Source organism: Arvicola amphibius, chromosome 4 (genome assembly GCF_903992535.2).
Source record: "Arvicola amphibius chromosome 4, mArvAmp1.2, whole genome shotgun sequence".
Taxonomy (NCBI): Eukaryota; Metazoa; Chordata; class Mammalia; order Rodentia; family Cricetidae; genus Arvicola; species Arvicola amphibius.
Window position 1 is genome coordinate 1372448 of NC_052050.1, and position 27325 is coordinate 1399772.

A 27325-nucleotide genomic window follows, 5' to 3' on the forward strand; every position below is an offset into this window, starting at 1 on the left:
TAATTTATCTCATTTCTAGTAATCTGTGTATCGCCACATGGCTGTGGCTTACTGGTTAAAGTTCCCAGCGTCTGTCTGCAGCGGGGCTACATGGCTTCTCTCTGACTCCACCCTCCTTTCTCTCAGCATTCAGTTTAATTTTCTCCACCTAACTAAGTTTTACCCTATCAGGCCAAGGCAGTTTCTTTATTAACCAATGGTATTCACAGCATACAGAGGGAATCGTACATCAAGCACTTTCAGGTTGTTGTTGTTGTTTTTTGAAAGTCTCATGTAGCCCAGGGTGGTCTTGAACTTGCTATGTAGCCCCAGGCCTTGAATTCTTTATCTTCCTGCCTTCTAACAACACACACATTCCTCTGGAACATCGAGCATTTATATGCCAGTCTCAGGACTGCATTTCTTTTCTTCCATGTTCATATAGCTGCATCCCTCTGAGGCACCTGGGCATACCTGGGCACGCTCACACCCTCTGCTGGACAGCATCCAACATTCCTATGGTGGGGAGGGAGACTAACATGCTGGACTGAGGGATGGGAGAGAACCATGGAGAAGGGATGGGGTCCCCAGAAGCAAAAGTGATGCTGCATGGGTCCTGGGTTGAGCTGTCTGGCCATGGTTCACGCTCATTAGCTAGGTGAACCTGCCTGGCTCCCACCTCTTCCCCTGCCTGTGCCAACCTGCTCCAGTTCCCTTGGGGACAGAGATGGGGACAGGGGTGAAGGAGGACAAGGACAGAGGGACTCAGGATGGGGAGGGCTGTCAGGAGGCCCTCAGCCAGCTGCATCCCCCAAGGCAGTCACCAACCCTGAGCCCAGCTGGCGTGAAGGAGAGTGTACACACTCATGTGCTGGTTTGGAGTGGCTTTGTGCCCACAGCAGGCACCCAGGCACCTAGAGCTCAGGATCTGGGGCTTGAAGCCTGGAGACCTGGGATGAGATGCAAGGTCAGAAGCTCCTGGTCTCTAGCAGGTGCAGTGTGGCGCTGGCTTCCACCCTTTTCCTCCCACCAGTTAGTCCTAGTAATTCAAACACCCACCTGAGCCAGAGATGCACCAGTGCTCCCAAGTCAGCCTCCTTCCTTTCTGGCTGCTCCCAGGCCCCCTTCAGGCCCCAGTGCTTGGCCTGGCAGGTGAGTCATTCTATTTACCTTTCCTGAGAGGCCTCCTGCCCCTTCATTTGTTTCAATTAGCCTGGCTCTGCCTGAGCAGCTACAGCCCACGTGGCCCAATGCCGGCTGTGTGCACCCCTCCCCCAGGGTCCTGCATTTTCTACCACCAGCAACTTGAGCAGAGGTACCTGGCTGACTCCTTCCGCACCCCGCCTGTCCCCATGCACAAGGGCTCCAGCCCGCCCAGACTCCAGCACTCCCTGGGCGCTTCAAGCCCCGCTGTCCAGGATATGCAGAGCAGCTACTCCTCGACCTCTTTATTGAAGGACATACATTGGGCACATGGGACATGCCAGCACACGGGAACACCACAGTTCATAGCATAACTCCTCTATCACATTCAACCCCCACTCCATCAGGTGGCCTATGCCAGGGTCAGGACAGCCGCAATCTGCTGTCTGGCTGCGTTGTCTCTCCAGCCTTGGCCAGGCGTCTGGTTCTGAGTTGTCCTGTAAGGCCCTTTCTGAATCCAGCCTGGCTGGGCTCCCGTGGGGCTTCAGGTGGGGCTGTCAGTCATCCCTGAGAGACTGCTGGCGAAGGAAGTCCCGTTGCAGCTGCTTGCACTCACGAGCTGAAGTTTCTCACTGGGTTCACCGTGGCTAGACCCTGCTGGGGCCGTGTGGTTGCCACGGCAGCTAGCCATCTGTTCCTCCTTAAGGGCTTTGCCTTCTCGCCATCTCCTCCAACGCCTCAGTAGCTCTGCCTGCACCTAGGGGAACCATGGGTAGGACCGCTCTGCCATCCCAGCTCGCTAGGGTCCTGCCTGGGTCACTCTGAGGTGCTCAGCCTCGGTCTAAGCAGACCTAAAACACGGCAGACTCCACAATGGGTATACAGGGCAGTTTGTCACCAGGGAAGGCGGGAATCACCTACACACTGAACTCCTTGATGACCTGGGGGACCTGGGAGACCTGGCATCCAACACATGCAACCATAACAATGGGGAGGAACCTATGGTCATACTAGGGCATGGCCGGCCTCTCGCCCAGCTCCAATCCTAGGGCCAGTCTCACCTACCTCCTTGTTGAGGAAACAGTAGAGGACAGCCACCAGCAGACCCTGGAGAAAGAGGGAGGTCAGGGGCAACACTCTGGGCCCGAGGCCTTGGGGGTATGGCGGAGGCTCACCTGGAAGGAACTGAAGAAGAGGTCGAAAAAGAGCTTGATGGAGCGGAGGGCTCCCTGGGCGTGCTCGTCAGTCACAAAGGCAAAGACCACCTCATGGACCCCCAGCAGAGGGATGAGGGTCAGCGTGGACCTGGCTAGCCTGCAGGGGCAGAGCTTGAGCGCCCTCACCTGCCGGGTCTCCTGGGCTCTCCCCGCAAAGGCACCGGCCCCCAACCCCAACCCTCTTTGGCCTGGGCCCTGGCCTTTGCCCTTGCCCACCGGAACTTGTAGTCAGCATAGTGCATCTGCCGGGCACGCAGCTTGGCCACAAGAAGGTGAACGATGCGGACAAAGATGAAGAAATTGATCTGTGTGAGCGAGAACAACCGCATGAGAACTTCCTATGTCTTACATGGTGCTTATGTGTCCCCTGCAGGCGAGGTTGTTGCCAAGTGAGCCCTAGACACATGGTTCTGGGGTTGGCAGGCATCCAGCCAAAGACGGGCAGCCTGACCCACAGCCCAGGCTATACAGCCTCTTAGATAAGTGCTGAGATTACCCACCCTCCAAACTCTAGGTAGAATGTGGTCTCTTCCTAGCCTGAGAAGGGAGAGTCAAGCCAGTGACCCTTTCCCCACTGAGAGCAACAAAGTAACTTGTTTCCTCACCAATATGGCCAGGAAGACAGGGATCCGCAGGATCCACCAGAAGCCCATGTTGTCATTGCTGGTCCAGCACCTGCAAGGGCCAGTTGCTCACATCTTGGGGATACATGCAGCTCCCCAGCACCTACCCCTATCTGCTGGGATCTACTGAGTGCCCCCAGAAAGGAAAAAATAGTGTCTTTAATGAATCCCAACTCCAGACCCTGGATATATACATTTCTTGCCAAAGTGTGACCCTCACCCCCATCTCCCTACCCGCCAGGGGACACTTTACGAAGCCCAGCGCCATCAGCCCCAGCTGCCCCAGCCCATCCTATGAACTCATACTCACTGGACATTCTCAAACAGACACTTGACCACCACCCAGGGGATGACAAACAGCAGGGGCGCTCCTGTGGGAACAGCAGCTGTGGTTCCAGGGCCCCAGTTAGCTTGCCTCCCCGTTCTCCCCACAAGCCTACTCACCCCAGCCAATGCCCAGGTAGAGGGAAAAGAAGCTCTTCTCTTGGAAGGTGGCAAGGCTCAGCAAGCTGTACAGATACACACCCTCTACCAGCAGCCAGCAATAGTTGGCTATGATGCCGTATTGCGTGATCACCGTGGCCACTCGGCAGCCAGCCACCGCCTGAGCAAGGGGAGGCATGGTTGGGGTCCATGCCACCCCACCACCCTACACAGGCTGGCAACCGCTCAGAGATCTGGGCTCACCCCATCGCTGAGCCAGATGCTCACGCTGAGGACATCTCCAATCGTCTGGCTGTAGCGTGTCTTGAGCAGCCAATCAGTGACCAGCACAGAGCCAGCCTTGAGTACAAAGGACGCAAACAGGTTCCCGTGGATATAGTTTCGGGTGCAGTGCATCTTCCTGTACGATAGCAAGTCAGCACCACCCCTGCCCTGTCCCTCTGCCCCCCTTCACCACAGCGGGCGTGAGCTGAGTGATCAGCAATATACCTGAGGCCCAGCAGGATGACCAGGGCAAGAAGCAGGGCCCCTAGGGACAGACTGTAGCCCACAGTGTACATCACCTGGTATCTGCTATACATCTTGGCCTCTTCCTTCTGCAAACCAGAGGCTGAGCGGGGCTGGACAGTGCCTCATCCCCCGGCTCCACTCAGCCCCACTGGGATACCACCCCAAACCCTCCAGGGCTGACCTGGACCTCGATCTCTTTGTCGTCCATCTGGCACTGGGAGGCGTTGCGCCATGGCTGCCCCCGCGGCCCTCGCACCCACTGCCCGTCAGGCCCGCACCTCTTGAACACCAGGCGGTGCTGCACTGGGATTGAGTGCAAGGCTGGGGTCAGCCCACCCCCATGCTCCACCCCCTAGGCATCCCGGGGCCTCCATAGTCACCTTTGTGGTACCAAGGTAGGTACCAGGGGCAGGAGATGTTAGCTGTGGTATTGGGCAGGGTGTCAGGCCAGCAGGAGTACTTGTCGAAGGTTCTATTACAAACCAGCTCTGTGAAGATGAAGGAGGGTGGAGGAGGAGCTCCCATTAGGACCAGAAGCCCCATTCCCTCAACACCCCCCCCCCCCAGGATCACCATCACTTCACTGAGCCTGCATCCAAAGAGGCTGCCTCTCTGACGTGGGACACAAGGCGCAGCCCCTGGCCAGTTATTTTGCCTCCTGGACTCCATACCCGCCTCCCCCTCCAGCCCAGCCAACGCTTGAGTTTGCCAAGGTTTTTTTCCTTCCAGATCTCCCATCTCAGCCAGGCGGTGGTGGCACACACACTTAATTAACCCCAGCACTTGGGAGGCAGAGGCAGGTGAATCCCTGTGAGATTGAGTCCAGCCTGGTCTACAAGAGCTAGTTCCAGGACAGCTAGGACTGTTAATAGGAAACCCTGACTTGAAAAACCATAAAAAAAAGTCTCTCCCATCTCAAATGTGCCCCAAACTGTGGCTTTTTTCAAAACTAGTATTAAAATTTTTCCATTTATTTATTTTAGTATGTGTGTGCATATGTACATGTGTGTTATATACAGGTACATGCACACAGAAACACACACGTGTGCACATAAGCATATAGAGTCATGGACAGATTGCAGGACTCATGTCCCCGTTCTCACTGTGTGAGTCCCACATCCCACTGTCCCCGTCCTTGTGATACATTCCTTCCCAGAGGTTGATCTCCGGTCTGGTTGGCATCCCAGCTGCCGCTCCTACATCCTCCTCCCTCCCTTCCAGGCGCTGGTCCATCTCCCTCAACTGGACAGTGGTACGGACCCAGTCTCTCCCGGCACCCACCCACGACCCTATCCACTGTCTGCCCACTGGGAGCAGTGAAAGCAGAGGCATCAGATGGCTGAGGAGGGGGCGTCCTGCAGCAGGGAGGACAGCAGAACAAGCCAGTCACGAGCCAGTTCTGCAATTCTGCTGCCTCCTGACCGTGCAGCCTTGGGGAAGCCTCTTGCCTCTGGAGGTCGGTCGCCTGGCCTGTATCTGGGGGCAGGTGGCTGGCCATGAAAAAGCCATTGAGTGTTTCTGTCACATTCCCATAAGAAGGTTTCCTGCACTGCACACTGAGGCAGGGTAACAGGACCCAGGAGTATGTAGGCGGGACTCACCGGTAGGTGGGGGCAGTAGGCTCAGGTTGTAGTGGCACTGATCACCATAAAGCTTCCACTTCTCAAACAAGAAGTTCATCACCTGGGCAGAGGGTGCTTTCGGCTGGGAGACCGTTAGGCCAGCAACCAGGAAGACAGATGGAACAGGGAGCCATCAGCACTTCTGTGCAGAGCAGGCAGCCCTCCGTGCGGGGTGTGGGGTGCACAGCGCTCACCAGACATGACAGCAGCAGGAGCAGCAGGTGGGGACTGTGGAGCAGGGTGCGAGGCATGCCCTTGGGTAGCCACCCCCCACATCTGGCAGGGGTTGCACGTCTGGGTCCTTGGGGTGTGGACACCCCTCCTCAGGCTGCAGAGAATAAGAATAGAGAGTCTGGAGAAAGTCTATAGAGTATTGTGACCCCTAAAACCAAGCCTCTGAGCCTAAGGCCTCCTGATAGCTGAGGCTTGTGGAAGGGACGTGTGAGTAGCTCCCAGTGCCAATTCAGAGACAGGAGACTATGGGCAGCTATTTTCCTGCCACCTGGGGCTGACAGTAGTCAGCCTTCCTACCTGACCACCCAGATCTCTCAGACTGGGACCAGCTACCTCTTCCCTCTGTTCTGTTGCCCTGGCTGGGCCCAGACCTCCCCACCTATGCTTAACCCTTGGAAAGTTGACTGGCCAGACAATCTACCCCAAGATAAAGAGGGTGAGGGTAGCGTGCCCAGGCCCGTCGACACTTGGCCCTTGTGCCAGAGCTGTTCCTGGACTGCCAGGGGCCAGGCGTGTGTTGGGGCATGTGTTCATATGGTCTTTGCCACCTATATGTCCCTTTCTCGGGACCAGTGTGTCCATGTAATGTGGACCTTGTACAAGGCTCAGACTGGGCCTCTTGGTCACGTGGGGCACCAAACTGGCAGCCCAGATGAGGGCCACCTCTGCCTGACGCTGCCTGTAGGACCTGGGAACACCAGCAACAGGCCCTGAACAGTAGCAGCTACACACACACCAGTCCCACGCTGCTTCAGAATCCTTCCTGGCTCCAGTACATTTTCATGGGGGGAGAGAGAAGAGCTACTTAGAGCCTGTAAGAGGTCACACTATGAACTTCCCAGGTCTGTGGTGGGCCTCTCTCGTGTGTACCCACAGACAGAATATAAAATACAGAACCAGGCATGGTGGCACAGACCTGTAGTCCTAGCATTTAGGAGGTGGAAGCAGGAGGATCACCCAAAGTTCAAGAGCAGCCTGGTCTATATAGTGAGTTCTTGGCCAGCCTGGTCTATATAGTGAGTTCTTGGCCAGCCTGATCTATATAGTGAGTTCCTGACTAGCCGGGACTATATAGCAAGATCTGCCCGATCCCACAAAGGTGGGGAAGAGAGGGAGGATGAAGGGGAGAAGATCATGAATATGGCTAAGGTAGAGGGGTTTTGCAGGGATCCCAGGTGCCAGAAAAGGAGACCCCTGGAGTTTAGTCTGCTATAGTAAGCCAAGTTGAGTTCTAGAGGCAACAGCTTGACAGAGTTCCCTTCACTTCTGCCCTGACTCTTCCTCCTCCTCCTTCCTCCTCCTCCTTGTTCTTCCTCCTCCCCTTCCTCCTCCTCCTCCTCCTTCTTCCTCCTCCTCCTCCTTCCTCCTCCTCCTCCTCCTTCAGTTTTTTGAGACAGGGTTTCTTTGTAACTTTAGAGCCTGTCCTGGAACTTCTCTGTAGACCAGGCTGGCCTTGAACTCACAGAGATCCTCCTGCCTCTGCCTCCTGAGTGCTGGGATTAAAAGCGTGCGCCACCACCGCCCAGCCACTCCTGTACCTCTGACCCCCTTCAGTCACACCTGGCTCATAGCCTACTATGGGACTCCTGAGCCCCACTCTTGGTCAGCAGAGTCTAGCAAAATCTCTGGTACCTGACCCTCAGGGCAAAATAAATACCCACAGAGTATAGGGTTCCTGTAGAGAAGAAAGCAACAAACAGGCTGAAGAGGAGAAGTTCAGGTGTCCCTACCTCCAGGATCACCAAGTAGCCTTACTGTCCTGATTTGGATCAAATTGTCCCATCTGCTGCCCAGGTCACTAGTGGGCTCGGTGTGGAGAAGCCAGAAACTGGGCCTTTACCCACTATGTCTGGTCCCCACCTCAGAGCTGCTGGGGTCCCCCAGTGACCCTGAAAAAGGAAGGGTAGAGATGGGATGGCTTCAGGGTTGAATAACAAGGAATGACCAGCATGAGTAGACGGATAATGGGGATACAGGTAAGGGGTACGGGGAGAAAGAATGCTGGTCCAAGGCCCTGCAAGGGTGGACATCAGTCCACTAGCTGCAAACCGTCCTTAGAGCCCAGTCTCCCTCCATAGCCCTGTTAAAAGCATGAATGTTCAACAGCTGGGTGGTCCCAGCAGCCTGCAGTCCCAGCACTCGGGAGGCAGAGGCAGGCGGATCTCTGTGAGTTCAAGGCCAGCCTGCTCTACAGAGTGAGTTCCAGGACAGCCAGAGATACACAGAGAAACCCTGTCTCAGGGCAGAGGGTGGGGGGAAGAAAATAAAATGTGAATTTTGAAGCCCGCCTACTGACTTCCCTGGGCTAAGAGGACCACGGAGCTGACTGTAGGGAAGGGATGCTGAGGCTCATCTGGGGGCCCCAGAGAGAAATGAGCCCCAAAAGAAGGGGAGATGGGTTGTCCTGGACCCTCACATCCCCAGATTTTCTTTCAGGGCAGCTTGCCCAGGGACGTACCCCCATACCCCAGAGGGTCATAGAGGTGAGACTGAAGCTGGGCAGAGCGGCACACACCTTTAATCCTAGCACTTGAGAGGCAGAGGCAGGAGGATCTCTGTGAGTTTGAGGCCAGCCTGGTCTACAGAGTGAGGTCCAAGACAGTCAGAGCTACATAGCGAGATCCTATCTTCAAAAATCCAGAAATAAATAAGATTGAGAATACTTGAGGATTTCCTCCCACACAGACCATGGAGGAGGAGCTAAATCAGGTCCAGGAACCATCCGTGGGGATTTCTGGGGACAGTAGGGGAACAAGGGAGTTTCTAGGCAGTTGGCTGGACGGTGAGCCAGGGAACATCATGAGATGGAGACTGATTTTCATTCCCACAAGGCTGACATGCTGGGGTCTCCGCAGAGAGCATCCGGGCCTCATGCTGAAGCCAGGGAAGAGGGCAAACGTGAAGTTCAGGACCACAGGGAATGCGTCTCCTGTCACTGAAGGGCAATGACCACTGGATGGCCCAGGCTTTGTCATCCGTAGGACAGGACTGCTCAGCCTCTCCTGTGCAGCCGGCCTCCTGTCCCCACGGTGGGGGGTAAATCCTGACACCCAGAGTCCATCAGCGCTGATAAATATCCACCCAATGAGAGTGAGTCCTAGCCCCGGGGTGCCAGGTAGCCAGGTGTGGATGCAACACCTTTGCTCTATGGCCAGAGCTGCAGGTCTTTTTCCACCTTATTACCCTCCCTAGCAAGGAACAGATGGGGAGAAGGGACAATGGACCAGGGACCCTACTCTCCTCCCTTCTTGGACAAGGCAGCTGAAATCCCTCTCAGACTTCATAAGGCCCAACTGTTGGGGAAATACAGAAGATGCAAAACCCAATTCCTAAGACCAGTCAGCCTGTCTTGTCTTTACTGCGAGCGCTTGCTTATGCACACCAGCTACCTGGACTGGCTCGGGCCCATGCCACCACTGCTCCCAGCCGGCTCCAACAGGACAAAGGACGCCTGGGTGTTTGCAGTGTGGCCAGTGAGCCACCGATTTTCTCTGCAGGTGGCTGAGGGTAAGACCGATGGCCCAGCGGCCAAGGGAGGTATCACTGGGGAGGCTCTTGGTTCCCTAGGAGCCACAATCAGAGAGGTAGCAAAGTCTTTGAGAAATCCGTAAAGTTAACATCTGAAAGAGGGTTTTGGTCAAAACAGAAAAACTAGCCCAGGTCATAGATCTAGGGCAGGGACAGGATCAGGGTCCACAGACTGTTGACGAAACCTAATTCCTGAGTCCTTCCCCCGAAAGGGGGCGGGCAGGCCCTGAGATACCCGCCAGGGTGAGCTCTGACTCCCCCTCCCACGTCTCCAAGACGGAAGGACAGCAAAGTATTTCTGGTCGATCCTCGGAGGGTGCCAGAGCCAAGAGGTGAACTTCACGGGTCTGAAGTGGGAAGGTGGTCACTGGGGAGGCAGAAGCAGAACAAGGGGCGGTGGCCCGCGCTCGCAGGAGTCAAAGTGAATTATTATGAGCCGCGGAAGAAAAACCCTCGAGGCAGAGTGCTTACGCACCGCACCTTATCCCAGCAAGATTGGGTCACTGCTCGGGAGTCCTGGGCATCAGGGACACACAGAAGGGGAAAGCGGATCGAGCGGAGGGAATGAGAGAGCCATTGGGGGAGGGGATGAGGCCCGGAGTGCAGTAGGCGCTCAGTGGGGCAGCAGGAACCACGCCTGCGCCCACCCTCTCGCCGCTCCCGAATTGCGCGCCCGGAGGACAGAAAGGAGAGGTTGAGACCTCCAGCCTGACAGACGGTTAGGGATCAGGTGACCGTCCAAACAGTAGGACCTATCCCCGGGCTGAAAACTGAGGTATTCGACGTGGGCAAGAACCGCGACACCTAAGACCCCAGGGACAGCTGGTCCCCCACATCCAGGCCCACGGGCCGGCTCCTCACCATCCTCCTCTGCGCGCCCTGGTCACGCCCGTGATCCAGCGCCCCACAGACCGCCTGGGACCGTCCCCGAGGGGCCCGACCCTAGTGCTTACTGTGCTCCGTGGCTCGGGCTAGGGCTGGGCGTCTCGCGGTCCTCGAGCTCGCTCAGGTCTGGGAGCTGGCAGCCACTCGTCTCCGATCGGGGTTGGCGCCGCCGTGCCAGCCGCTAGCAAACTTTCCGGCGGCGACGTTGGGCGGCGGCGGCAGCGAAGGGGGAGGGAGTGGGGACGGGGGCGGTCGGCAGGGGACGGGGAGAGCCGAGGGTCCGCGCCCTGCGCCTTAGCGCAGCGGACCTGTTGCGAGCCCTCAACCCTCCCGGTGTGACCCCGACGGTCTCTCCCCTGCGCGCTCGCTTTGCGGATGTGCACCGCGCGCACCGCGCGCACCGCTTCCCCTCCCCTCTGGCACACAGAGCCTTGCGCAGGTCCTGACCCGGACTCCGACCCCACGGGTCCCTTCCGAGGACCCTCGCTTGGTGTACCGCGACCCTGAAGATCCAATCTTGCACACCCTGGACTTCAGGACCCTCCGCGAGTGAATCCTGACCTGGCCGGTGCGGGTCTGAGCTCGCTAAGGAAAGAAACAGGGTGTGACTCAGCGCGACCCTTTCTCTTCCAACGTCTGCTGTCCTGGGGTCGCACCATCGCATTCAGGTTATAGTCCAGATTTTCCGGAAGATTAAGTCCCTTACTTAAGTCCCATCTGGCTCCCGAGTGAAACTCTTGCCGCTGTCACACGTGCATCAATCACAGGCGGGGGCGAGGGGGCAGGGAGGTAGGGAAGGTCAAGGTATAAGGGCTGCTTTGAAGGTTTTAGACAAGGGGATCCCCTAAGAGTGGCTCTTAATCCCGTGCCAGGTTACATCCCCTGTGGCCCTCAGGGACTCGTCCTGTCCAATAAGCCCCCTCCAGCACCGCTCATTTGGCAATCCATTGACCTGACCCGGATCTGAGTCCGCCCACCCTTCCGGTTCCTCCTTTACTGAGGAGTCAAATGTTCTGAGCCCCAGGTTCATCTTTCACCCCCTAGACTCAGCCCTGCAAATTCTCTCCCACTCCGTTGCACACCCTTGTGAACCCCTGAGCCACCTTTTATGGCCTCATCTCACGTCTGCCCGGGCACTCCCCTCTTGCCCAGTGACCTTGGGGTCAGAAACTCCCAAGGGTGCTTTTGGGCTTCCACTTCTCTGGCTTCTCCACATCCTGTAACACTGAAAGTCATGTTGCTTTCTAGAAAGTTCTCCGTGTGGCTGTGGCTTTCAGGATGGGCACTCACTTTCTCGTGCTTTCGTGGAGATGTCCCTCCTCACTATTTCCACGGTCCCCAGACTACTCCTACTACTACTTACTACTGAGGACCATTTCCTGCACCTCTTACCTGAAGATCACCTGGCAATGAATCCAAGGCTCCTCCAGCAAGTGTTTATTTCCTCTGGAACACATTTGGTCTCTTCTCTGTCATCTACTGGCTCCCTTCCCAGACCTCCCGTCTGGTCCTTGGATAAACTCTTTATTCAGATACTACCCTTTTCCAGGACTCCGTTTCTGTTTTAGGGGACAGTGAATCCTGCGCCCCACGCTATAGGTCCTCCACCGGTGAGCCGGTCAGCCCTCAAGTGCCTCTGAGGCAGTTCCTGCTTTGTATTCTGTCGGCGCCGCAGGACGACCCCCATCTGGTACCTAGTCCTCCTCCTGTGCAGTAGCACTCAGGAAGAGCGAAGATCGTGGGCTCCTTGTCTTCCGTACACCAGTTTCAGAAATTCTGCACGGATCCGCCCTCTCTGTTTTTTGCTCCAGGCAATGACCAGAAGGCAAAGACCTGTTTGCTTCTGCTGTGCGGGGGCGGCTTGTGCAAGGCTGAGGAATAGATGCAGCCCCTCCTTCAATTCCTCTTCCACCTCCCCGGGGTGCAGACTGGAAGGCTGAGCGCCACCGCCGCCAAGGGCTGCCCTTCTGTGAGCTGGGTAATGAGACAGGATGAGAGGCATCGTGAGCTCTGTGAGCTCTGTGACAATGTGGCCTCGAGCGGGGCCCGCCAGCTCGCTCCTCAGGGGTCAGGGGCACAGTGGAGCAAGCAATGCGTCTCTGTTGCCTCTGTCTTGGTTCACTGTTTTTCACTTCCGCTTCTTGCCCCTCGCGGAGGAGTCTTCACTGGCAGATATAGGACTTTCCTGGTGGGACCCTCGGAAGACCTTACCCCTCCGGCCTTGTTTTCTTGAGGACAGAGTGTGTGTGGGGGGGGGGGGGAGGAGGCAGAAGGAAGGGACAGTTTTGAGAGTGCCTGAGAGGCAATACAGAGCTGACCGCAATGGGTGCCTGGCCCCTGGTGGGCTCTATCTATCCCACTGAGTCTGCTTGCTCATACATCATCAGACTCCTGACTGTTGGTGATCCCACAGGTGCTCAACCTTGTGAGATCCACTTTTAGGGGCTGGAGAAAGATTCAGTAAGTAATAGTACATACAGCACAAGCCGGGCACCTGCGTTTGGATCCCTGAACATGCACCTGTTGTGTGCACCCGGGGTTACAGAGACAGGGGCTCACTAGGGCTTGCTGGGTGCCAAACCAGCCAAAAAAGAGTGAGCTCAGGTCACAGAGAGACCCTGTCAACAGGGAGGAAGGCAGAGAGTGACAGAGGAAGACAACTCCGGCCATGCCTACTGGCACGAGTGTGTGTGTGTGTGTGCAGGTATGTGCACACTTGTATATGTGTGTGTGGGGTGTGTGTGCATGCACACATACACTTATCCATACAATTATAAACAATTTGGTTTTGGTTTTGGTTTTTTGGAGGCAAGGTAGCCCTGTGTAGCCCTGACTGTCGTTGAATTCTCTGTAGACCAGGCCGGCCTCGAACTCACAGAGACCCCCTGCCTCTTCCTCACAAGTGCTGGGATCAAAGGTGTGCACCACGATGCCCAGTTTCAGCAATGAGCCTGAAGTCTGTAGGAAGGAGCACAGACTCCTCAGCCTCTGCCTCCCCTACCCTGGTCTGCCTTTAGCTACTAGGTTGATGTAGCAGATTTCCCTGAGCTGCTGCCATGGGCTGTTGGTTCCCATAGAAAAGCTGTGCTGAGCTCAGTTCCAGACCCGAGTGTCTGCCCCATAACAAGAACCCTGAATAAAGTGCTTCTGCCTCTTGACCGTTCAGCTCCGAGTTCCTCATATCAAAAGACGTAAACAGAGTGGAGCTGAGAATGAAGGGGGCTGAGCCTTCCCATGTGTAGCTAGCCAGCGGCTGTGGGCCGGGGACCCGGATGGCGCCTGGTGACCATGGCACTGGGGGTTCTTAGTGAGAATGACCTCCCAGGAAATGCACTGTTTTGTGTTCCAAGACAGGCTGCACATTTGTTCAGAAAACAAGCAGTGGCCGTACAGGAAAAGGGGCAGAAGCCAGTAGTGCAGGACCCTGGGGCGGCAGAGTTGCAGCATTGCCTTCCAGAGGGTTCTCTTCTCTCCCTTCGCCTCTCCTTCAGGGTCCCAAATACCTCAAATGTTGGCAAAATGACTTTGAACAAGTGAACGACTGATCTTCCCACTAACACTTCCTGATTGCTGGGATTTCAGGCACGCGCCACCATGCCTGGATTCCTTTCCCCTTTCTGTTTTCTGTTTGTCATGTTGGGATGGAATCCAGGTCCTGGGGCATGCAGGTAGCTGTGGTCTAGGCCCCTTTACTGGGGCAGCACAGCCTGTAGTTCAGGCTGATCTCAGAAGTCATACACAGCTGAAGACTCCTCCTCCCGTCTCCCCTTGTAGCGAAGGGTAGCCTAGGACGATATAGCTCAGGCTGCCCCAAGTTAAGTCTTCCGAGTGCTGAAATTACAGATATGAATCACTATGACTTGCTACATTAGTATTTTGGGAAAAAAATATTCATTTTGTTAATTTTTGTGTATGACTATGTATCTGTGTGTTTGGGTGTATGCATTCTCTTCCAGAAGAGGCTAGAAGAAGGCACTGGATTGGAGATTGTGAGCTAGGAAGCAAGGGTGTTGGAAAACAAACTTTGGTCTTCTGAAACAACAGGATGTGCTCCTAACTGCTGATTCATCTCAAAGAGCACCATCCGCTTGGGACCAAGTGTTCAAATGCCCAGGACTATGTGGAACACCCCAAACCACCGCATTACCTATGTCCTATAGTCCCAACACTTGGGAAGTGAGCCAGGACACGCTGGGCAAATGTGTGAGGTCCTGGTTATCACTGAACTGCTTCCCAGTCCTTTTTTTAAAAAACCTGTTTCTGGGAGCAAGTTTTAAGTTGTCCAGCCTGACATTGAACTCTTTCTAGACGTCTTTAATTAATAAAGATTTTTGGGGGGGGAACTTTTTTTTTTGAGACAGGGTTTCTCTGTGTAACAACTCTAGCTGTCCTAGAACTAGCTCTTGTAGATCAGGCTGGCCTCTGCCTTCTGAGTGCTGGGAGTAAAGGCATGTGCCACTACCGCCTGGCTATAAAGATGTTTTAAATTGCATTTTTTTTATTTGTTTGTGTGAGATGGCTCATCAGGTAAAAACACCTGCTGTCAAACGAGGTCCTGAATTCCAACCTCAGGTTCCATGGGACAGAAGGAGAGAAGTAACTCTTTCCAGTGTCCTCTGACCTGCATGGGAACACCTCGGCATGGGTATATCTACACACACACACACACACACACACACACAAACACACTAACATAAGCTATCAGGTGGCAAGCTTTCTTATAGATTTTGGGTATAAATCTTTCATTAGAAACCTCTTTTTATAAGTATTCTCTGCCATTTTCGTGACATGGTTTTATGTAGCCGGGGCTCAACTACCGTGTCTGGTGTGGTGGTTTGATTGACATGTGTCCCATAGCCTTGGGTGAATACATTTGACGGTGCCATCTGAGAGGCGTAGGAGGTACAGCCTTGCTGGAGGAGGTGTGCCTGGTGGGGGCCAAACTTTGAGAGGTTAAAGCCATTTCTAGTTTACCCTCTCTGCGTCCTGCTTGTAGTTAGACCTGTGAGCTCTCAGCGGCCGCCTCTCTGTTGCCGTGTGTCCTGGCATGATGGGCTCTTAGCCCCCTGGAGCCATAAGCCCAAATAAACCCTTCCTTTTATGAGTTTCCTTGGCCATGGTGTTTTTACCACAGCTACAGAGCATAGCAGGTGATGTTGCAGAGTAATCTCTCTTTGTTCACGGAGAAGATGTGCCACTTGGATTGGTTTCATAAAAAACCGAATGGCCCATAGCTAGGCAGGATTTTTGGGGGCAGAGAGAACACTGAGGAGAAGCTAGAGACACCAGGAGATGCAGAGCAACCGGGATGAACAGTTCAGAGATGAGGTAATGAAGCCACAAGGCAGACAGTAAATTAACAGAAATGGGTTAATTCAAGTTATAAGAGCTAGTTAGAAACAGATCTAAGCTATCGGCATTCATAATTAATAAGAAGCCTCTGTGTCATTATTGGGGAAGCCATGGTCCCTACAAAAATGTCTGACTTCGGGGCTGGAGGGATGGCTCAGAGGTTAAGAGCATTGCCTGCTCTTCCAAAGGTCCTGAGTTCAATTCCCAGCAACCACATGGTGGCTCACAACCATCTGTAATGAGGTCTGGTGCCCTCTTCTGGCCTGCAGGCATACACACAGACAGAATATTGTATACATAATAAATAAAAAAAAAAGTCTGACTTCAAATGGTGGGGTGTATATTTCCACATAAGACGTGAGAAAGCTTGGCCTGGAGAGATGGCTCAGGGGTCCAGAGAGCCTGAGTTCAATTCCCAGCACCCACATGGTGGCTCACGGACATCCCTAATGGGATACGATGCTCTCTCTCTTCCAGGTGCACATGTAAATAGAGCACCATAAATAAATTTTAAAAATAAAATAAATAAATTTTAAAAAGGCATGAGAAAGCTCAAAAAATGTTCCAAAAGACACAAAGATGGAGCTAAATGTGGCTTCCTAGTCTCACAGCATCTCATGTGGGTTGAGGTATATATAGAGCCATGTCTCCTGACCACTGCCCGAGCCGCCAATGCACCAGGCTGCGCAGCCGTTTGAGTTTTGCTCATGAGAGCAAAGGCTAGAGATGCACAGAAAAGCAGCCCCAGACCTCACCCCTAAGAAAGGAAAACAAAACATCTAAACAGGTCATGGTGTGTGTAAAAATGTGTGCAGGCTTAAGAAAGAAAATAAAATGGGTATAGAAAGCCATAGAAAAACTAGTTTAAAAATAATAAAATCTTTACAGAGAAAAGTAAACAATATTAAGCTACGTAAAGATGAAATATACACAGGGAATCTGGATCCTGAGTGGTATTGCATTAACTCTGAATCTTTTGATTGCTGATAACAGCTGCTGACAGACATGGGATTGAAAGCAGGGGCTGCTGAAATAAACCAGCCTAGTTATTTTAAGAATGTCTTACAGAGCCGGGCGGTGATGACACACACCTTTAATCCCAGCACTCGGGAGCCAGAGGCAGGTGGATCTCTGTGACTTCTAGGCCAGCCTGGTCTACAGAGAGAGTTCCAGGACAACCAGATCTATATCGAGAAACCCTGTCTCAAAAACCAGAAAAAAATAAATAAAAAGAGGAAAGAATGTCTTACAGGCCTAGAAACTGATAGCTAGCAGGAAAAGGAGCCTGTGCACGCATCTGATGACTCGGATCTCTCCCTCAGCCAACCAGGACGCTCCTTCCATCTCTCCTTTGGCTACTAGCAGCAGTCGAAGACTTTCAGAGTGAGACTTCAGACAGCATTGAGACAAGGTGTTCGTGGTCGTCAGTTTAACGGAGACATGTAAGCCGTGCAATCGGAGAAAGGGGAGGAGTAAACAGAGGGAATATTATTAAGTGATCTGTAAACCGTGAATAAGATTGGTCAATCTGCTCAAATATGATCATTGTCAAGTTGAGAAGTGCTTTGTATTTCAATAGGTAAGCTCATTCCAGCCTTCTTTACTAGAAAAATGTATTTCAATGTCAGAAGAAGAACGCCTTAACTTTAAGGAGGAAGTAAAAAAAAGTATGGCTCTGGGGAAGAGGTTTTGCTTTTGTTTCTACAGGAAATAAAAGGCTGTGGATTTATCCAAGGTTGATAGAAATCAGGTTGGGTCAGGGAAGACCCCTGAAAAACCCTGACTACGGATATAAAGAAACAAATCTAGAGAAACTACAGAACAGGTGACTTATATTCTACCTGCTCAAACATTTTTTAAAAATCTACTTTGGCTGATTTATGTACAGCGTACAGCCCATACTTGCTTTATTGAAGATATGTATGATACCTTTGAGAGTTTGTGTGTTTTCAGAGCAAGGGAACCAGACACCAAGGAAAATGGGTGTGGCCCAGGTGACCCAGCTTCCAAATATACAGTTTTCTCAGAGTTCTGCATCCAAAACGGTTTGAAGGCTTCTGGCTGAGATGGTCCAGCCTCACAGAATACTTCAGCCAAACTTCAGATAAGCAATACATTTTTCCATCACACCAAGACTAGACAAAAGCTAACTCCCCCAGGACTTGAACTCAGGGTCCCTAAAGATGCCAGTGCCCCAGACAACAGGAAGCAGTCTAGAGAACACGACACCCACCACGTTCCCAAGAGGTGGGGATAGCTTTTGGTCTTTCAGTGGGTTAAGGATGTTTGTCATCATTTAGGGAGATTGGTTACAAATTGTTATTGGTTGCCCAGCAGTGGTGGCAAACGCCTTTAATCCCAATGCTCAGGAGCCAGAGGCAGAAACATATATACAGTATAATAAAAATAATCTTTTTTTGTTGTTGTTGTTTTTCGAGACAGGGTTTTCCTGTAGTTTCTAGAGCCTGTCCTGGAACTAGCTCTTGTAGACCAGGCTGGCCTTGAACTCAGAGATCCGCCTGCCTCTGCCTCCTGAGTGCTGGGATTAAAGGCGTGCGCCACCACCGCCCGGCAATAAAAATAATCTTAAATGTGTTTCAATATACAAAAATTCATAGCAATGTAAAATATTTGAGACTAGTGATTATTCAAAAGTAGACTCAACAATCCACCCTTTTATCCCATCATTTCTATACTGTATCTCCCCTTTTTTTCTTTCAGAAAGAGATCTCTGCCTGATTCTATTTTTTTTTCTTTTTTTGGTTTTTCGAGACAGGGTCTCTCTGCAGCTTTTTTAGAGCCTGTCCTGGACCTAGCTCTTGTAGACCAGGCTGGCCTCGAACTCAGAGATCCGCCTGCCTCTGCCTCCCGAGTGCTGGGATTAAAGGCGTGCACCACCACCACCCGGCTCTCTGCCTGATTCTAATCTTTGCCTAAATTTCTCCCTGACCATGACCAGTAACAGTTGTTGTTGTTGTTTTGTTTTGTTTTTCAAGACATGGTTTCTCTGTGTAACAGCCCTGGCTGTCCTGGAACTTCTTTTGTAGTCCACGCTGGCTTTGAACTCACAGACATCCTCCTTTCTCCACCTCCCCAGTGCTGGGATTAAAGGCTTGCACCATCACTGCCTGGCTGGCTCCTACAATCTTTATGCCTCCCCTTCCACTGGATCCCTGAAACTTGAGGAGAAAAGTTTAATTTAAAAAAATCTCATTTAGCCGGGCGGTGGTGGCGCACGCCTTTAATCCCAGCACTCGGGAGGCAGAGGCAGGCGGATCTCTGAGTTCGAGGCCAGCCTGGTCTACAAGAGCTAGTTCCAGGACAGGCTCTAGAAACTACAGGGAAACCCTGTCTCGAAAAAACCAAAAAAAAAAAAAAATCTCATTTAAAAACAAATGCTCCAAACAATCTAGTTGTGGGGCTTTGTGATATTTCATCCACAATAAGAATCTTTTCCGATGAGGGCTGAGGCACTGATCTATGAGAGCAGTGTATGTCAGTAGGAGTATTTTACTGCTATGTTCCTTTGGCAGAATAATAGTTTGTCCTCCAGGCCCAGGACCTATGCAGTCTCGGGTTCTTGGCTATGTTAGTTATGGGTTCCAACTCTGGAATGATCTCTGTTTGTTGTTTTCTTTTTGAAACAAGATCTCCCGACTGACTTCAAGCTCTCTGTGTAGCTAAGGATGTCCTTGAACTCCTGATCCTCTTGCCCTTACCTTCCAAATTCTGGGATTACAGAAGTGTGTTGCCATACCTAGTCAGTTTTATATGTGTTAGCATCTTCCTATGAAGCTCAGCTGTCCTCAATCCACAACCTTCTTTTCTCAGTCTCCGGAATGCTGGGATTTCAGGTGAGTGAAATTACATCCTACTTATTTTTTTTAATATTTATTTATTTATTATGTATACAATATTCTGTCTGTGTATATGCCTGCAGGTCAGAAGAGGGCACCAGACCCCATTACAGATGGTTGTGAGCCACCATGTGGTTGCCGGGAATTGAACTCAGGACCTTTGGAAGAGCAGGCAATGCTCTTAACCTCTGAGCCATCTCTCCAGCCCCTACATCCTACTTATTTAAAATCTGAGTCAGCTGATCAGTTGGTACAAACATCCTTACACTAGGAGTCAGTGGTGGCTGGAGAGATGGCTCAGTGATTGAGAACAGTGGCTGGTCTTCCCAGCACCCACATGGTGGCTCACAACTGTCTGTAACTCCAGTTCCAGGGGATCTGGAACCCTCATACAGACATACATGCAGGCAAAACACCATGGGAAAAAATTTACAAAAGCAAGATTTGGTGGAAGAGCTGGAGGTTTTTCCAGTGGTAGAATGCTTGCTTAGTGTATGTAAGGCCCTGAGTCAATCCTCAGCACTAAGGGAAAAAAAAATACACAGGAGACTATAGGAGGATTTGAGACTCATATCTTAGCAATATGGAACATCCCGTCCACAAACATAGTTCACCCCTGCAACTGCTCATTTATTAGAATTTTCTTAATTTCCCTCAGTATTGTTTTGTAGTTGGTAGAATATGAATCATAACTTTTTGTTTTCTTCTTATTTCATCATTTTTTATCCTATTGCAAATGCTTTTTTCCAATTCCAGAGACTCATGAGTGCTGGGCAAATGCTTTACCCCTGACAAGTATCCCCGTCTGCAAACCCAGACACCCCTCTGGCCCTATCAAGCCCCTTTAGCTATTGAGACATTTGGAGTCATAGTTGCTCAATATTTACTGGGATTTCATTGGATTTTCCCACTTTGGCAGTCAGAGCACTAGGCAAAAATAGCATTGTTTCCTTACCATAGATGTTCATGGTGATATTTAAAATCTTTTACTTCCAGTTACTCACCACTAATCTACAGACGTGCAATGTGTTTTTGGTGTCTAGGTTTGCTAAATCTCTTATCTAATATTTGTAGATTCCTCAGGTTTTTTTGTGAAGACAGCTATCAGCTGTGTGAAAAAAAAATACATTTTCTTTCTTCGCAATCTGCAAGATTTTATTGACTTTTGGTAACTCATTGTTGGAACTGTGACCTGCAGTACAATGTTCAGACGAGGCAAGAGCGGGATTCGCAGCTTTATTCTTCTCCACGAGCAGAGGTGTCCAGTTTTCCCCATGAGGTAAGCTGGAGGTCAGAGTTCTCAGAGGCACTTTCTGACCTTTATTATTATTATTTTAATTTTTTCTTTTTTTTTTTTGGTTTTTCAAGACAGGGTTTCTCTGCAGCTTTTTTAGAGCCTGTCCTGGACCTAGCACTTGTAGACCAGGCTGGCCTCGAACTCACAGAGATCCGCCTGCCTCTGCCTCCCGAGTGCTGGGATTAAAGGCGTGCGCCACCACCGCCCGGCTTATTTTAATTTTTTGATGCAAGGACTCACTATGTAACTCTGGCAATCCTGGAACTCACTATACAGACCAGGCTTGGTCTTAAGGGCATATGCCACCACCACCTGGCTAATATTTTTATTATTGTTGTTGTTGTTATTATTGTTGTTGTTGTTGTTATTGTTATTATTATTATTATGAATGTGTGGCACAAGCCATGGCATGCATGTGGCTCTCTCCTTCCATCTTGAGCTTCCATCTTCCATATAAGCTTTTTTTTTTTTGGTTTTTCGAGACAGGGTTTCTCTGTAGCTTTTTTAAAGCCTGTCCTGGAACTAGCTCTTGTAGACCAGGCTGGCCTCGAACTCACAGAGATCCTCCTGCCTCTGCCTCCCGAGTGCTGGGATTAAAGGCGTGCGCCACCACCGCCCGGCTCCATATAAGCTTTGACATGGGCCTCAGTCCCACTTAGCGGCAGATACTTTTATTCTCTGAGTCCTCTCTCCTACCTTCTGAGAATGTTTCCAGTCATTACTAGTTTTCGGAGGATTTTTTTAATTTTAATTTTATTTTATTGATTTTTTTTTTTTTTAGGTTTTTCGAGACAGGGTCTCTCTGTGTAGCCCTGGCTGTCCTAGAACTCACTCTGTAGACCAGGCTGTTCTCAATCTCAGAGATCCACCTGCCTCTGCCACCTGAGTGCTGGGATTAAAGGCATGTGCCACCACCACCTGGTTTATTGATTGTTTTGAGACAGGGTTTCTTTGTGTAACATCCTTGGCTGTCCTGGAACTCACTCTGTAGACCAGACTAGCCTTGAACTGAGAGATCCAGCTGAACTGAACCTTGGTCTCCTACAAGAGCAACATCTTGTTTGTTGTGTCAAAACATCTTTATGAACACACTGCAGGGAGGTGGGGGCCTGGGAGGAGTCTCGTCCCAAGCAGGTTGAATCTCAGCTTTGACAAGCTCACGGCCCTCTCTGGTCAGCCTCTTTCAGGCCACAGCCAGTCCTGTTAGTCAGGGACAGATTTAGAAGCTCCTCAGGGAAAGTGTCTTCCCAGATGGCCCTTCAGCTGGGCAGAAACCCAGGCCCTGCTGGCCAACTGGCACCTAGACCTCAGCTGAAGAGAAGAGGAGACCCAGTTCTGCGGATGCCTTCCAGGCCTGCCTGCTCTTCCTGTCACAGAAGGCTCGAGCTCCCTGGCACCTGGCGCCTGCAGCTTATTCTGCCACATCTGTGTGTGTATGCCTTATGTCTGTCTGTGGTGTGTGTGTGTGTGTGTGTGTGTGTGTCTTGGAGCTGCTGCATGATAGAGTGTAGTGGGGTGACCTATGAGCCCCTTACCAGGAGGGGCCGCTGTTATCCAGAGGCCTGCATGAGGCAAGGGGGCTGAGCGCCGTTCAGGTAACCGGCCTAAGAAAGGCAGAAAAGCTGTTTAATCCATCATATACAGAAGCTGGACAGAGACCTGGTACCTACCTCATGTTCAGCCCATGCCAGAACCCGGCCTAAAGGGCTTGGAAACACAGGAGAGAGAAACCAAGCCCTGTGACGGCTGGCTAGAATCTCCCCTCCCCCTACAGGCACTATCTGGGGTTCCTAGACTGTCCCAGACTCTCTCACTGCCTGAGGTCTAACCAGCCTGAGAGGTTCCAGGGGACAGTCTAATAATCTCATCTCCGCTGGGGCCTGACCTGAGTGACTCCCATACTCCTAACCCTGGAAAGCAGGGCAGCGATGGGAGAGGCAAATGGGTACCAAGAGAGACCCAATATCTGACTCCTGCCTCAAAAACCAGGATGGGGGCCAGGCAGTGGTGGTCCACACCTTTAATCCCAGCACTTGGGAGGCAGAGGCAGGCAGATCTTTGTAAGTTTGAGGCCAGCCTGGTCTACAGAGTGAGTTCCAGGACAGGCTCCAAAAACTAAGCCGGGCGGTGGTGGCGCACGCCTTTAATCCCAGCACTCGGGAGGCAGAGGCAGGCGGATCTCTGAGTTCGAGGCCAGCCTGGTCTACAAGAGCTAGTTCCAGGACAGGCTCTAGTAACTACAGGGAAACCCTGTATCGAAAAAACCAAAAAAAAAAAAAAAAAAAACTACAGCAAAACCCTGTCTGGGAAAAAAGAAAAGAAAAGAAAAGAAAAGAAAAGAAAAGAAAAGGATTAATTTAAGTTGTAAGAGATAGTTAATAATAAGCCTGAGTTATAGGTCGAGCATTTTTGTAGTCAATATAAGCTTCTGTGTGTTTATTTGGGACTAGACGGTCAGGACCAAAGAAAAGCTCCGCCTCTGTTTACATGCAATAATTGTGAACTGCTCTGTGGGTGCTGGACATCCCTATGGGGCTCACTGGAGGAGCAGTAAGTGCTCTTAAGAATAGAGCCTTTGCCAGGCCATGGTGGTGCATGGCTTTGATCTAGGCTGTCCTGAAGTTCACTCTGTAGACCAGACTGGCCTTGAACTTACAGAGATCTGCCTGCCTCTGTCTCCAAAGTGCTGTGATTAAAGGTGTTTGCCACTATCCTGGCTAGTCTTTTTTTAATATTTATTTATTATGTATACAATATTCTGTCTGTGTGTATGCCTGCAGGCCAGAAGAGGGCACCAGACCTCATTACAGATGGTTGTGAGCCACCATGTGGTTGCTGGGAATTGAACTCAGGACCTTTGGAAGAGCAGGCAATGCTCTTAACCGCTGAGCCATCTCTCCAGCCCCCTAGTCTTTTTGTAAAAAGATATTTAAAATATATTTGTGTTAATTCTTTGAGAATTTCATATAATGTGTTTTGTTTGTATCAACCTCCCACTCCTTCCTCTATCTCCTCCCAGATCCACACCCCTGCCCATTGGCCGGCAGCTCTTTATTAATCCAATGGGAAGGCGCCTGGCAAAGACACATCTTCACAGGATACGAAAAGACTATTCCTTAACAGGTAAAGGTTAGCGACAGAGGCTGGGCCTGGAACCAAGCAACACAGACAGCCTGGCCTGCAACATGCAGCTCACCCTGTGTCCTCTCAGTCATTTCTGTCACTTGCCTTGACCCAGGAGGGACTTAAAGCCCCTGCAGCCACCAGTCACTGGAGCACATGTGATCCCATGCCATGGGAACTGTGACAGTGGCCACGAGTCTCTAGCAACACAGCTCAAGCTGGCTGTCAGGAGAAATCGTTCACAGCGCTAGAAGAGATGAGGGGACTTCCAAAGGGTTTGCTGAGAACCTGGCTCCCTCTCCTCTGGGTGTCGGCTTCGGCTTCGTCTCTGGACTACTGCGGCTGTCACGTTGTCTGTCTCTGCCCATTTCCACACCTCAGGAGGAAGAGCTCCCTCCCCCAAGTTGCCAAGATTAGACCAGCTGAGGCCGCACGCTCTTCTGCTGGGAAATCCCAGGGACTGTCAGGCAGGAGGAAGGCAAAGTGGGTGATTCGAGGAAAGCCCAGCTGTGGGGCCGCATGTGCAAACACAAGCTGTCCAGGGTGTCCTGCCAGGGATGGGGGTGGATCCAGGGGACTCGTCCCAGGAGGTTCTCTGCCACTTACTGGAGGAACTGTGGAGAAGAGCCAGGGCTGCCGGCAGGAGGAGGTGAGTCAGTGAAAACAGGGTCCTTCTGGGTGCTGTTCCCAGGACACCTTCATCCTGAGGAAGGAAAGGGACTGCAGGAGACCTCTGGAAACATGTAACAGGTCCAGGAGTGCACCATGTTGGTGCTTTAACAGGAGAGACTCAGCCCGTCATCCAGCTAAGTCTGGCTAGGGGTCTGAGCTGATCCTTTGGGTGGAGGCTCACAAGCCTGTTTTGTTTTTTGTTTTGTTTTTGTTTTTCGAGACAGGGTTTCTCAGTAGCTTTGGAGCCTGTCCTGGAACTAGCTCTTGTAGTCCAGGCTGGTCTCGAACTCACAGAGATCCGCCTGCCTCTGCCTCCCGAGTGCTGGAATTAAAGGCGTGCGCCACCACTGCCCCGCTAAGCCTGTTTTTCAAGGAGGTACAAGATGCCCTAGGATCAGCCCAGCACTCGGCCCGAGATGTCCCTCTGAGTGACCTGGAAGGACCTACCATCATGGCCAATCTGATGGAGGAAATCCCTCAGCTGAGGTTTTCTTTCTCAGGTGATACTAGTTTGTGCCAAGTTCGCTAAAGCTAACCAGTACAATGGCCCTCTCGTTTGGCTTCTGCTTCCATCTCCCACCAGCCCAGCGGCACCCTGGTACTCACATCAGACCCAGGGTGCAGGTAACACTGCTTCTGGTCACCCACCCCACAGCCTGAGTTCTAGACCCCGGGTTCGGCCTGGGTCATCCTAGTATGCTGATCCCTCCGCTGGATCTGTAGGCCCGGGACGGGATTTTTTTGTCTTTTGTTTTTTTGCTTTTTTTGTTTTCCTTTGGAGACTGTTTTATTCTATAGCCCTGGCTGCTAGAACTTACTCTGCCCACATCCCCAACTGCCCCCAGAGTTTTGTACTTTTGTGTTTCCACCCTGTTGATGGAACCAAAGCCAGAGACACCTGGCCGGCTCTCCAACTCTAGCGGGATCCTCTCCACCTGTAACAATCTGTGTTCTTCCAGCCCAGGCCCTGCTCTGAAGTCCAGTGCTGGGTTTGGTCTCCTGTTTCAAGTCTGGATCCTGGACTGCCACGTCCACTCCTGAGCCTTGCTAGCATGGCACCTCTGAGACTAGGCCGCACCTCCATGGGCCTGAGCCACACCCTTTCTGGGTCTGCTTCTTCATCTATTCTGCCTGAGCAGCTCGGGTCCATCGCTGCCTACAGGCCAATCGATGCTGCGTGACTGCCACCCAGAGGCCACTGCGGGAATTACAGGCTGTCCTTAAACTCTGGCAGCAACAGTACCCTGACAATATAGTTGGCCACGTAGGTGTGGACATCAGGGACTGGCTTTAACCCTTGCCATCCAGCTCTGACACAACCACAAAACGTGTAACTAAAGGGTTACTGAGCCAGGGAGAAGAAGCCAGTCTCTCTTCCTCTGCTCAGCTGTTAAGAGCACCTGCTGCTGGCCGGGCGGTGGTGGCGCACGCCTTTAATCCCAGCACTCGGGAGACAGAGGCAGACAGGTCTTTGTGAGTTTGTGGGCAGCCTGGTCTACAAGAGCTAGTTCCAGTACAGGCTCCAAAGCTACAGAGAAACCCTGTCTTGAAAAAAAAAGTTATAAAATGCCAAAGCATTAAAAATATTAATTAATGGTTTAAAAGTGTATTTCCTTGTTCAAGTTCTATTCAGGCTTAAAATGTATGTTTAGACTCCTTGCCTTTGCTAACTCTGTTGGGTTTAAGCTATTTGGATAAACTGAGTCATAAATTTTTGTATTGATACTAAGAGGTTTGGACCTCCTCTTCTGGGGGAAGAATGTTGTTTCTATGTTAATCACTCTGGGGTAATTAGAGATTTAATGGCCTTGTTAATGATAAAGAACAAAACGCAGGAAAGCTGAATGAAAACTTGTTCAGCTGGTCTCCTTGTTAACTACCTTACTTCCAGCTCTAACAGGCCCCTAATGATCTTGCTTCTTCTTATCAACAGACTTGAAGGCTTTTGTTTGAGAATGGGTCAGCACTGTTTGAATGATGTGTTGAGGACCCAGTATCACCCCCTTGAGCTCCTGAACAGACAGGACCCATGATTGAGTCCTGTCATTGGTATTTGTAAAGGGGGAAAAAATGTAGGGTCCAAGGCAACTTGGTACACACCCGCCTTATTATATTATTATATTAGACAGAGTCTCCAAGATCCTAGCAGTAACCCAAGGTCTCCAAAGATTATGAGACACCATGATGTCTCCACCTGGATTGCGACTACGCTGACCGCTGGGCGAGAAGCCCCAGTGCAACGCCTGCTGCCAGAACCTGATCCAGACTGTGGACAAACAGCAGGACCTTGGAGAATTGATTTACCACTTTTGTCTAGACAAAATAAGTTTAAACTTATCTCAATAGGCTTCCACTTGGCTGTCAGACTCATTGAAGCATCAGTTGCTGACTACAACCTGCCTGAATGGTGGTGAGCCCTGGACTTCCTGAAAGCTGATGTGGACCAGTCCAGTTGATATGAACACGAACACTCCCTGCCCCTTCAATGAAGTCTGATGAGTGTCTATTGCCTGAATTTCCTCCCTACCTTGGCTAACCTTTCAACCTACTTGGGCCCGGATAACAACGCCCCAAAGTCAGCTTGAAGTAGTTGTGGAAAGGAACACATTGTCCCATGCTCCCTGCCCAAAATAGGTTAAAAGGCTGAGTCGGGGGGGGGGAATCTCCCTGGCATGGGGGACAAAATTACCTATAGTGCCTGTTAATATACTAGGTCCAGAGTTGTCAATTAATGGATTTATTAATTTAACTAGTTCCATGCCTCCTTAAAACCAGGGACAAGCAGGACCCAAGATTGGGTCCTGTCATCGGTGTTTGTGAAGAGGAAATTTAGGAGCCA

The 27325-nt window shown here is 51.4% G+C and overlaps 2 protein-coding genes across 10 annotated transcripts; one reads left to right on the forward strand and one right to left on the reverse strand.

Moving 5' to 3' along the window:
* Positions 1–1412: 1412 nt before the first annotated feature.
* On the reverse strand, positions 1413–12028 carry Gcgr (glucagon receptor). Of its 5 annotated transcripts, none has more exons than XM_038328276.1 (16): positions 11578–12022; positions 10254–10770; positions 7503–7661; positions 5733–5866; positions 5518–5620; positions 4297–4404; positions 4098–4219; positions 3896–4002; positions 3650–3806; positions 3407–3566; positions 3273–3348; positions 2945–3014; positions 2556–2644; positions 2298–2436; positions 2188–2229; positions 1413–1879 (listed from the first exon to the last, which is right to left on the reverse strand). In XM_038328276.1, the coding sequence occupies exons 4-16, from the start codon at positions 5787–5789 to the stop codon at positions 1667–1669; spliced, it is 1443 nt and encodes a 480-aa protein (XP_038184204.1). In that variant the 5' UTR covers positions 5790–5866; positions 7503–7661; positions 10254–10770; positions 11578–12022; the 3' UTR covers positions 1413–1666. The 5 variants fall into 5 exon arrangements, with proteins under 5 accessions (XP_038184204.1, XP_038184201.1, XP_038184205.1 ...); XM_038328273.1 differs by having other exon boundaries at positions 10892–12022; XM_038328277.1 differs by having other exon boundaries at positions 3273–3333; positions 10892–12017.
* Positions 9238–27136, forward strand: LOC121677172. Of its 5 annotated transcripts, XR_006020801.1 has the most exons (6): positions 10445–12645; positions 16860–16979; positions 19186–19391; positions 20469–20673; positions 23711–24463; positions 26612–27136. XR_006020801.1 is itself a non-coding variant. In XM_042055000.1 (4 exons), the coding sequence occupies exons 3-4, from the start codon at positions 24071–24073 to the stop codon at positions 25665–25667; spliced, it is 615 nt and encodes a 204-aa protein (XP_041910934.1). In that variant the 5' UTR covers positions 18893–19391; positions 20469–20673; positions 23711–24070; the 3' UTR covers positions 25668–25919. The 5 variants fall into 5 exon arrangements, 1 of the variants encoding a protein (XP_041910934.1); XR_006020803.1 differs by lacking the exons at positions 10445–12645; positions 26612–27136 and adding an exon at positions 9238–9632 and having other exon boundaries at positions 23711–24701; XR_006020800.1 differs by lacking the exon at positions 26612–27136 and having other exon boundaries at positions 10445–12163; positions 23711–24701.
* Positions 27137–27325: the final 189 nt, after the last annotated feature.